The sequence below is a fragment of the Mirounga leonina genome, unplaced genomic scaffold, assembly GCF_011800145.1.
Source record: "Mirounga leonina isolate KUSES-001 unplaced genomic scaffold, KU_Mleo_1.0 Mir_199, whole genome shotgun sequence".
NCBI lineage: Eukaryota > Metazoa > Chordata > Mammalia > Carnivora > Phocidae > Mirounga > Mirounga leonina.
The window spans coordinates 2,753,563-2,765,578 of record NW_023270498.1 but is presented as its reverse complement, the minus strand read 5'-3'; the positions used below and the strand labels follow the sequence as shown (position 1 = coordinate 2,765,578).

General features: G+C 45.4%; 1 protein-coding gene and 1 pseudogene across 1 annotated transcript in view; both read right to left on the bottom strand.

Moving 5' to 3' along the window:
• Positions 1–288: 288 nt before the first annotated feature.
• Positions 289–715, bottom strand: LOC118024587 (annotated as a pseudogene).
• A 4,671-nt stretch (positions 716–5,386) lies between these two features.
• ABCA13 (ATP binding cassette subfamily A member 13) overlaps positions 5,387–12,016 on the bottom strand; it is a 372,949-nt gene continuing 366,319 nt past the window's right edge. Inside the window, exons 60-62 of the mRNA XM_035026542.1 lie at positions 7,651–7,756; positions 6,112–6,249; positions 5,387–5,482 (exon numbers count right to left, since the gene is read on the bottom strand). Coding sequence (XP_034882433.1) covers positions 5,387–5,482; positions 6,112–6,249; positions 7,651–7,756 — 340 coding nt within the window. The remainder of the gene's footprint in view (positions 5,483–6,111; positions 6,250–7,650; positions 7,757–12,016) is intronic.

Genomic DNA, 12,016 nt, shown 5'->3' with positions numbered 1-12,016 from the left:
ATCTGTGTTTGTACATGAAGTTGCCCTATACTTGCTTTACCTCTGTTCTTGGAGAACTTTCTGTGCCAAGGCTATATTAGCCTTAAAATGAGATTGATAGGAATTCTTTCCTTATTTCCTGAAGTAGTGGTATAACATAGTTTATCTCTATGACTCATAAAGCCATCTGGGTCCCCTGTCTTGGGCTAAGTTAAAGGTAGGGTGATGACCCATGGCTACCAATTCATTTTCTCGTGTGGCTAGTTGTTTTCTTGACATAATCTTTATATATATATATATATATATAATAGGCTTTAATTTTCCTTAAAATATAGCTTCCTTACTAAATTAAAACTAAGCATCTTTCATACCATTTTGATTCTTCATAGTTTGAATGATGGAATCTCTGTTACTTGATCATTTTAAAGAGTTGTTAATGTGGACCGAGTCATGCGGTTTACCATGATTCAAACCTTCTGAGAAGTTCAGGAGCAGCCTAGGACTTTGCAGTTGTTGTTGAAGGCTGGAATTGTCCTGCTTCAACTTTTTCTTTGAACTTTAAGTAGTCTCTTCTTTTATCAAAATATTTTATCCACTGTTGGGGACAACTGGATTCAAATGAGCTTCTTAACTTCTTGCACTGAGAAGCGTCCTCTGTGTTCTCATCTGAACACTTCCAGTATTCATCCCAGGCTCCCCAGCAAGCCTATCTTTCTTTCATAGACGGGGCTGCCATTCCTAGTGGGCTCAAGCACCCCAAGGAAGCACCTCACACAGCGAATCAGCCCGCCTGCTTTTCTTGACATAATCTCGATCATTAATGGTTTCCAAAAAATCTCGTCTATTTCATCTGTCTTGAAATAATCTGCATAAAGTTTTTCATATTATTCTCCTACACCCCATTTCTATCGGTATATCTGCTCCGCTTTCTTTGCTAATGTTGTATATTCATGCACTCCCTGTGGAGGTTTGCTTATTTCACTAGGCTATATAGAGATCTCGTCCTGATTGTAAAAGTGAAGAAAACAGAAGCTCAGGGTTTCAGTGGAAAAGATCCCACTCAAGCTGGAAGTCAAGCCAGGTCTCCTGATGCCCAGCCAGTGGACTTCTCCTGGACTGCTGTTTTGCCCTTGTCTGTAATCCTAATTCAATTAAATTCATGCTGGGGCGAAAGAAGTCTTCCCATGACTACATTTGAGCAGAGCATGCCCCAGTGTGCAAGTGGGGACAAGTACGGTACCCAAGAACTCATCACCACCATGACGCCCCATGAAGGTTGATCTGAAGCCTCGTTCCTGGTTTCTCAAGGACAAAACCACGAACCAGATAATATACCACCACAATTTGGTAATGGGTGAAATTCAGCAAGACAAACCACACGCATGAGATGTAAATGCCACCACAAACATGGTGTTCACAACATTCCCTTCTATTTAAAAGAAAGCTGTGGGCGCCTGGGTGGCTCAGATGGTTAAGCGTCTGCCTTCGGCTCAGGTCATGATCCCAGGGTCCTGGGATCGAGTCCCACATCGGGCTCCCTGCTCCTTGGGAGCCTGTTTCTCCCTCTGCTTCTCTCTCTCTCTGTCTCTGTCTCTTGTGAATAAATAAATAAAATCTTTAAAAAAATAAATAAATAAATAAATAAAATAAAAGAAAGCTGTGCTCCTGACATTTCTAGATGTATCTTTTAAGCGACGAATTTTGCTAGGTTTGAGATGTACATTTCAGTCAGTAGACCCCATTTTTCCTTAAAACACTCACATGTAAAGAAAAATGTGATGGATTCACTGATAACATGGTGAAGTGTTTCTTTTGCAATGACAAGCAAAAGCAAGAAGTAAGAAAAAATGCTTCTGACTTCTTCCAGCAATTTGAAACCCTTTCCAGAGGGAAAAAAATTATCTATTAAAACACTTATAGGAATTCCCAATGTGAGTAAGTGACAGGGCTATTTATTAAGTCCAAATGGAAAATATCCATAAACTTCTTTCTCCCCCTTAGCTACTGCATTCCACTTGACAATATCTTTATAAACACAGATGGCATCTGACCTGTATATCTTACCATGCTACTTTAACTCTGAAAATAGAAATCTTCAGAACACGGAATGCCCAGATAGTCATCATTTGCTATTAGTTGGTTTACTCAACATGCCCCAAAGTGATTTTATTCCATTCTCATGCAAATGGCACACACCTGGTTCTGTGTTCCTACAGTAGAGCTTGCTGGCTGTCTATCCAGCACCCATTTTGTTCTTATACAGAATCAGAACTCTCGTTTCATTCTAGGGACTCAGCTAAAACTGCATGACAATGTCCTGTACGCCTGAGTATGTGGGGTAGACTGCCAGGAGGCCTCTTTAAATGGTGTGCTTTCTTCCCCCCTTAATCTGGTTTGTTTTCTGCTTCAAATATTGTGAGAGCTGGTGCTCCAGCAGCCACTTTGGCATATGAGGGAGAGTCTAAAAATGGCAGAGCTGGGTTTTTGATGTCTGTGGAGCTGCTGTATCAGCTTCTATCAGAACAGCAGGCAAATATCCATTGCCCATGGAAAATTGTCGATTTGCTCTGATATTCCCTTTGTTTCCACTTCTCCATCTGTGATGGCCCACCCAGGTGGTAACTATTTCATGAAGCTGGTTCCTGCACCCTGGGTTAGAAGGACCCACTGCATGGCCCCAGAGCAGGGAGTGCTTGTTGCCTGCAGATCCCACCTCACCTTCCCCGCCTAACTGCATGGTTCTCAAGGAACAGACTGGGGGTCCTTCACCTGTTAGTCTCCCACCCCCATGTTTACCATACTGACCATCTATTTATGCACATAGAATGGGCTCAACAGTATGGATGAAAAAGATGAACGTGTGTGTGTGTGTGTGTGTGTGTGTGTGAGGGGCTCTGAATTACTCGAGGATGCCAAACTGGGTTGTAAGGTCATCAGCATACCATACCCAAATCATCACAGACCTGAAATACTCCAACACACCACAGCAAAGCCAAACATGAAAACATGCCCAAATCGGTCTAAAAATTTTAAACGTCTATCCCCCATTTGAGGGGGTAGGGGTGTGTGGAAATTTGTGATTAAGCCAAAGTATTCATGTCATATTCATGAACATCAAATCGCGGGGGAGGGTGGGGAGGGTGTATATTTCGTGGAAGGTTTTAGAGCGATCATGCTGCTCTTTTTCTCGGTTCAACATTCAACATCAACTAACCCAAGCCAACTATAACCTTAAGTCCCCCACTGTTTACTGTTCTAAAAATACACTTCTTGTTTGCTTTCTCCAATCCCGATTTTGCATGAGGGCTTTCATACATCCTCTGTTTAAATATCCTGGTAAAGATAAACCGTACAATAAAAGCTGGGTTGCTGGAACAGGAATAATCAAGATGATCTCAGCCTTACAAAGAACTCTACTCGGAATGCTTTCCAAAGAAGGCAGTTTGTTTAAAAGTCTCAGTTGTGTGACCATAAGCCCAAAGGTCTTAAGACAAATGTTTAACTCCAAAGGCATAAAATATCTGCATGACTTATAAATGCAATGACATTTTCAACACTAACATAAGATTTGACCTTTCCTATCCAGTCTTCTGGGGTATGGCGTTTTCACATAGTGAGTTTCTTTTTTCTTCCTGCTTATTGTTCAAAGGCTTACCTGGAAACACAGCCTTCAAGAATACAGCGGCTCAAAGGGTGGAGAAGAATCCCTACGAGCAGAACATCACAGACTGAAGCTCAATCAAACTGTAACCTTTTCAAGCTTTAAAAGATCTTGAATAGGTACATTTCTTCCCTAGCTCGGTTAAACGGGATCCCTAACGATGCAAGAAAATACACAAGTCCATTCCAAGAATCAGGTTCAATCAAAGCACATCTCATTTATTCACCGCAGTATAAACACATTCCTGTGTCACAGATTTTATGGATCGATTCAACAACAATCATCACAAAGGATTACATCTTCCATTTTGACAGTGAGACTGTCAGAACTGAGGGGGAGGTCATAAACCCTAAACTGTAAAAAACCCTAAACTGTAAGAAATCCTAAACCCTAAACTTAAAGAAAGCGTAATTCATGGGATTCATGTGAATCAAAATCATTCAGCAAAACTCTCCACGACTGGCTGAATCCTGACAAGTTAAAAATACCTCCAGTATGTACGAATGATATCAGGAAAGACAGATTTTAGCGAAATCCTGCATTAGGAAAGAAATGTGAGGGGAAAGTGGTTCCCTTTGGCCACAAGCTACTATCACTCAAAAATTTAAGTGGACAAGGTCAAATTTTAAAATAAAATTAACGCAGCCCTCCATTGAGATTTGAGAAAAACGTTACTCAGTGAAGATTAAGAAATGTCTTGAAGCTCAGAAATGTCTGGCTAGAAACGGTTTTCAGTGGTGGACAAAAGGACTTCACACGTTTTGCTATAAGATGCAGAATGTCAAGTGTCTACAGCCCTTTGGAACTACATCATCGTGCTTTTTATCTGAAAATACTAGCACAGTAATTCCGAGAATGGCAGAACTGTTAGAAAATTTTAAAGCATTTAAAAGTAGGTCCTGATTTTGCTGGTAAAATCTGAAGTAACTAGATCGTTTACGTCACCGGCTTTAAAACTAGAATGCACCTCAGGATACCAGGAGGCATTAAGAAAACTGAGAGATTGAGAAAAAATAAAATACATCCACATTCTATTTCTTTCCATCCCTGCCTATATATTTAAAATCTGTGGAAGTCTGGCAAAACTTTTATAAATGACACAGAGTACCCAGTTCAATTTACTTGATTTTGCTAAAGCGTTCTCTAAAAAGCTCCTTAATTCTGATTTTCCTAAGAAACATCTTTTGTGTGTGAAAAGTGGCAATTTTTACATGTCATCCCATATAATATCCAGTATTAGAAAAAAACGTGTGTTTAAATCTTCGATCTTTTATGTAGACACATGTAAGCCTATCTAGTGATGAAAGGGGACAGAAACAGCAAACAGTCCGAGGTACTATTTCCTAAACAAACCAGTCAGGAAAGTTACTAGCCTTGGCTGCCTCAGTTTCCTTAAAAGTACAGTGAAATGTTCAGGAATGGCCAGTCTCCGACAGCTGCAAAATGTCTCAGGTTGGACTCTGGGTTCAGTCGTCACGAAGAAGCTGGCCCCTCCTTGGCTTGACAAAGGGATTAGCCACGTGGGAGGAACTCCCTGAAAGTCTACAGAAAACAATCTTCCAGTTTGCTGGTTATGAGTTAGCCAACAGCTTCAAAGAGGAAAGGAAGAGAGGATGGATCTGGCCACCAGGAGCCTGACTCCCAGCTCCTCTAAGGCGAGCGGGGTCCTTTGATCTTTAAGGATGAATGGTAACAAAAGACAGGGTATTATTCCTCTTAGAAACGTCCCCTTCTCCCCTTCGGTGCTTAGATAAGCAGGTGAGGCGGCTGGTGAGACCCAGTAGGTGTAGCCACAGTAGATTGTGAGGATTTCTGTTGCTCAGTAGCGAAATTAATAAATACCTGAACGAAACGATGAAAATCATTGTTAACCTGTGAGGACACCAGACCTTCTCTTCTCAATTATTATAAGAATGGACATCTCTTCAAAGCACTGCCTGACTTTTCCTAAAAAACCCACAAAGCTTTCATCCATACCACCCCCCTTGGAAACTGCCATAAACAGATAAATCCTTTGAGGACACAGCTCAATGTGGGGACGATTACTAAACCACTGGGAAATTCGGGACGCTTTGAGCGTCGCTTTAGAATGAAGGTGGGATTTAATTCTACATTCTGGCATTCAGTACACTTGGCTTCCCAAAGTCAGTTATAGCTCGGCTATGGTGGAGTCCCCTTAGACATTTCGGGGGGTGAGCAAAACGAAGAAGGGAAGGTTAATGGGGCATGACTTGCCCAGCGAATGCCCAATGTAATTCTGGACAAACGGGAGCCCTACCAAATACATATCTTTAGTGGAGAGCAGACAAGAAACAAACCTCCTAACACTCACCATCCTATTTGGTAAAACCAGCGATTAATTTAAAGAAAGAACGACCTCAAGAAGTAATCTGATTAGTTTTAAAATCGACTGGGGGAAGCCTCGAGCCCCTACCAAAATGCAATCGGCCGAAGCGTGCAAGGTACCATACCTGTTCCAAAGTGGTTTGGTTAATGGAGTAATGTTTGATATTCAGGAAGGTCTTGTTGTTCTCTAAGACTCGGAACAGGTCGGCTAAGCATTCCCATCGTTTTGGCACATGATATTCCAATAAATTAAGGCGCTGCCCCTAAAAGCCAAAAACAAATTGTAAATTGGATCACATGATGAGCAATCGTTAAAACTGATCACGCTGCACTTAACTGATAATCTTCTTTCAAACCACACACCTCAACGGCAGCGGGAGGGCAGATCAGCTCCGAGATCAGCTACTGTCCACAGCGTCCCCCACACTGTGGAGCTGTGGACAGTAGCTCCCCCAGTGACCAGGCAACCATGCATGAGGTGACAGCCACACCGCAGAGCGATCTCAAAGAGTCACCTGCAAGGATTTATGGGGCTTCCAAAAACTGTGTTATTCTACCACCTATCCCGGGCACCTAGCGTGGTGTGAGCACGTAATAGCATCTCAATAAAGATCCGTGAGAATAAAAACAAAGACATGAACACATCATGATGAACACAGACAGATGACGGCATATCTGGTACGTGGTCGTTCTCAAGGCTCAGCGGCTGTTTTGCCCTGCATACGCCCCCTCGCCCTGCCACAGCATGGGGAAGCCCTCCCTGGGGGCAAGAAGGTGCCTCACCCTACCCAGAAGGAGGAATTTATCGTGGAGGAAGGAGATGCACGGAGGCGCCTGCACTTCACTGGGTCTTGAGCAGAGCTCCCTGTTGTTCTCACCATGAGCTAGCGAGCAACTCTTGGTAAGAGAGGAAATATTCTGCCCCTTGTTTTCATTTGTGCAAAGGGGTATAGCAGCAAGTGTGTTACCAGGCGTCTGGAGGAGGACCTGAGCATGAATGCCTGGTCTGGTACAGCACGCTTCTTACCAGTGGAGTTTTACTCAGTGGCGCTTGTTGAAATAGACAGGTGATAGCTACTTTACAGATGAGACCCTTTTTATGATAAACTAGAATCACGTAGTTATCCAAGACCCTGTAGATGGTGCTTCTAAAATGTTAATGGGCGTAGGAGTCGCCTGGTCATCCCCTTAAATGCAGATTTGGATTCAGTAGGTTGGCACTTGAGATCCTGTAGGTCGAACCAGCTGCCCAGGGATGGAGACCCTGCTAGTCCAGGCATCACACTTTGCCTCAAGTTAGCAGAGGATTAGGATCGCAAGCACAGGGCACTCCTTGTAAAATAATGCTGCAAACAGCAAGTCTAGAAGCCTCACAGCCAACACAATCTTCCTTCCTGAACAAGCCACGCCCTGTGCCCACAGGTAGTGGGGGGTAAGTAACCAGGGTCCACTCTGGGACACCCGACAAAGCGGTCAGACAGGCTTGTCGTCCTGCACGGTGGCCAAGCGATATTCACTGGCCGTGGGCGGGGAGCTTTGCAATCAGGCCCAGACAGTAGGCAGTGTGTCCTAACAGTGCAGAACTAAGACAGGGAAAAAGACAAATGCACTTATCCACTTTCTCAGCTGAAAAACAAAGAAGGAATGCAGAATTTTAGCACTACCTTAAACTGGATCCCTGGAAAACGGAGTTTCAAGCAGTCAGAAATCACGCTGTGCAGATTTGTTTCCTGATGGAGCCAAATCTTCAATGAATAACCATCACCAAACCTGGAAGTCAAATGAAATTAAAATACGGTCACAACTATTTGGACCTAAGAGGGGTAAATTCTAAGTCCACTTCCATAGGGATACAGTAAAGGAAAGTAATTATTCCAAATCGATGGGGGAGTCTGGATTTTCAAAAATATAATACTCAGAAGTCGACTGTAACTCAGTTGTGCAGTTTTCTGTAATCCATTGACACAGACACGGGTTTATCTTTAAACACAAAATCAGCAAATCCTGGCATCAATCCCTATTCAGTAAAAGAGGGATGCTGAATGCGAACCGAAAGCAACATGCTGAGTTCGAGAAGCAGGAGCTGGGCTGGGGACCGACCCTGAGAAGCACGGTGGCCCCCAGGTCCGTGATGATTAAGTGTGGCAGGGGAGAGGTGACAGGGAGTGCAGAAGTAATGAGCCAGGCGTTTGCTTCTTCATCACATAAAGCAATTCTCCCACCTGTGCCCTGACCCAGCAGGTGCAGTGACCACAGGGGAAGCTGGTCTGGGAGGTGCATCCCCCACACTGTGGAGCTGTGGACAGTAGCTCCCCCAGTGACCAGGCAACCACGCATGAGGTGACAGCCACACCGCAGAGCGATCTCAAAGAGTCACCTGCAAGGATTTATGGGGCTTCCAAAAACTGTGTTATTCTACCACCTATCCCGGGCACCTAGCGTGGTGTGAGCACATAATAGCATCTCAATAAAGATCTGTGAGAATAAAAACAAAGACATGAACACATCATGATGATAGCAGTTTGTGTCAATTTTGCTCATTACTGTATCTATCCTAAGTACCTAGAACTAATAACTGTGAGTTGAATGAACGAATGAATGGAAAGAACAGATCGCACGCCCAGACCTTTATAAGCACCTTCATTTGCTTAAACATTTCACACGCTGATGGTCCAATCATTTTGCAGGGGAATGTATCTGGTGCAAAAGGAAGCCCAAGATAATGTGACTTGGCTCATTGACTCGAAGCACCCCGAGATCCTAGTCCAGGTTCTGACTTCCTGCTCCTGCCCCGATTTCAAATTTCCCCCAGATGTGAGCGTGGCCCCAACCTCTCCCGTCATTCGGCACTGATGGTCTCGAATCCACTCATGGCTGAGAGGTTGTGAAGGACGTTGATAAAATGTGGATGAAAACAGGCAGAGAAGCATCCTGGTGCTTCTCCTGAGCTGCCTGGAAGGATTTCTGAAGGAGATGTGCATCTTGGCCGCTCCTCTGCTCAGGAACAGGGGACCCACCCTGTGCTGCCCACTAACCCAGCCCATCCAACCCTGTCTTCACCACGGCCTCCCACGTGGGGGTGTGTTTCCACGTCTCAGGTGGGGAAGACACTGAGGTCTGGAAGGCTGCAGGCACGTGGGTCCACCGAGCCGTGGGTCCTGTCTGCAGGTGAAGTTGCATCCTGGGGACACAGGGGAGCATGGAGCGTGTTTCTGGTCTGGTGGTCCTCACGTCTGACAGTGTGCGTGCTGCTGACGGTGGGCCCAGATGGCTGGCCGGGTTGGAATGCATTCCCTCCCTCCACGTACCCGATATGGGACCCAGGAGTCACGTCTGTCTGATAAGGATGCTAGGCGACTGAATGATTTCCTTGGAAACCACCAGGGACCACGTCTGGCACTGAGCAAGTAAGTAAACAGATACCCAGTCCAATTTAGTTTCTGCGCAGGATACCATCCAAATGGAAGAACACTTTGCTTTGGCGTGAAGAACCTCACATTTCTTCGGGAAACACAGATGAAAGCAGATGAACCAATGAGAATGAGGATCAGAACGACATAAAGCACAAAGGTGGGAGGGGACAGTATGCACGGATGACCTCACTCTTCTACGCATGGGAGGGCCCATGTGCACCATTAACACAGACTGCAGCCCCGTGGGCATACTTTGCTAATGCATTTTGAAAAACTCATGCTAAATTCCAATCACTATCTAATAAATTTGCACTATGAACATATAACATATTACTATTTAAAATTCTTTCAAGATGAAGTTTCATTGGAACTAGGCCACTTCTAGTTTTGCTCTAGACGATTTGAATTATGAAACTCTTTAAGGAAAGAAAAACACCCCACAAGAAAATATTCCTGAGATAGGCTGGCACATGTCTCAGGATCTCTCTGGAGTAGTCAACAAGACTCCTGGACAGAAACTTGCAAAAGCAGGTCATCTTCAGTTACTAGGAGAATCTTTGTAGATTAGCGATTTCATTTACGACGCAAGAATCTAATTTACGTTAGCTTTACTTTCTCCTTTCTGCCTATAATCCACACATTTATGTTAGTGATCTAAGTTCCATGGGGGATTTATCTGATTCGTGCACTTTCCACCCTGAAAGCTCTCAAAGCAGCCAAAGGTCCTTCGTTTGTATATGCGGTCATCGGTCTGACACGGCTCAACGTCGTGTCTGCATCACACGCACAGCTGGCGATCACAGAAAGATAAATAAAGAGCGTTATGTGCGGCGAAGGTGCTTGCAACGTTTGTTGGACCGCTGTTTGTGATACAGTTTGGTCCACATACACTGAGTGTAATATATGTAACCAATGTCAAAGCAAGAACAAGCAGTGTGCTAGTTGGTAACACACATTCTCGCACGTGTTTTAAGAGCCAGACGCCAGAATACACTGAGCGAGCGAGGAGGGCGGGAGGCAGACAACTGTGCGAGCACCTGACTGAGCCAGAAGCTTCCTCGTCACCTCTTCAGGGTCTGCGAGGGGACCCTGCCCACAGAGGGGGAAGCCGAGAGCACTGGGCACGCGGGTTCCATCGTGAAGCCCTGAGTACCGATGCCCTGTTTCTTCCCCAAGGATCTCCATGCGGCTACGCCGGTCCTTATTTTACGAAAGTGAAATGGGATAGCGTGGAGATTGGGTGACATGCTCCCATACCAGGCAGCAAGCACTCAGGTGGGACCCTGCAGGAGCAAAGGGCACATGGACGACCTAACGCACCAGGAATCAACAGAACCCCCATGGGCATCAAAGCAGACCGGTCTTCCTAAGTCTCCTGTGGGCAGGGAAGACCCCGGTGATGAATCATCAAAACAGTGACCATTTTCCTAGTATTGCTCTGGATCTCTCGAACCACAGATCAAAACCCAGATGATCTATGACAAAGCACATGCCAGTGGGGACCAGCTTTTCACAATACATTGTGTGGATGTGTGTATGTGAGGTGACTCCCCGGTTTCTCTGTAAACAATTTGTTGGAGGGATTTCCTAGATGGAGTCTCACCAAAACACCGGTACTTGCCCTCATGTGATGTCACTTAATTACTCAAATATGCTTTTATAAGCAAGAACATTGAACTATAAACAGGTACACTAGTGGGAGGGGAGCAGGGGCATTAGGGAACCAGATGTTTAAAACAGCCTCAGAAACAATGAGCGTTTAAGGTCACAGTCATTTTGGGTGTAGGTGTCAAACCAGCACGGAGTGAATGTAAGTAGATGCTTTTGAAAACAGATGGCCAGACTTTTGGCAGGATGGTGTGAAAAGCTCCAAAACCCATTCCCCAGCAAAAACGATAATAATTATCAAAAGCAGTCATTTAAACTCTCTGGAAATGGTCTTTCAGGCATACAGGAAGTCAAAGAACACATATTCAAAAAGTCTAGGGGGCACCTGGGGGGCTCTGTTGGTTAAGCATCTGCCTTCGGGTCATGATCCCAGGGTCCTGGAATCGAGTCCCACGTAGGGCTCCCTGCTCAGCGGGGGAGTCTGCTTCTCCCTCTGCCTGCTATCCCCAGCCCAGGAAGACAGAAACTCCACTCCAGGCAGTGCTTACAGAACACACAGTACCTCTCCCCCTCTCCCCCACCCTCAGTTGGAGGGCTATCTTCCTGGCAAGAGCAGATTGTCACCATTCCCCATCCCCTACCCCCCCCCACCCGGTACCTATTGCTGAAGCTGAACTCCAGCAAGTTCAACAGGATGCGGGGGCTTCCTTCTTCTACCCAGCCCTCACTCACGGCAGAGGTTCTCCACTGGGACAACTGGGGGGAAAGGAGGATGGCCCCTTCCTCTGACTCACGAGGCAGGCACTCCACACCTGGAGAGGCATGCTAAAGAGGACCTGAGGCTCCTGTCCACCCTGCGGCATGGCACACTCAGCTCCTGAACAAGGCGGCACACCTCTGTCCCCATTCCCAGTTCCAGAGCCATGGCTCAGAGACTCTGCCCTGGAGGAGCAACAGGCTGTAAGGTAGGTGATTCCCAATCTCTTCCCAAAGGACCAGGCCTATTTGC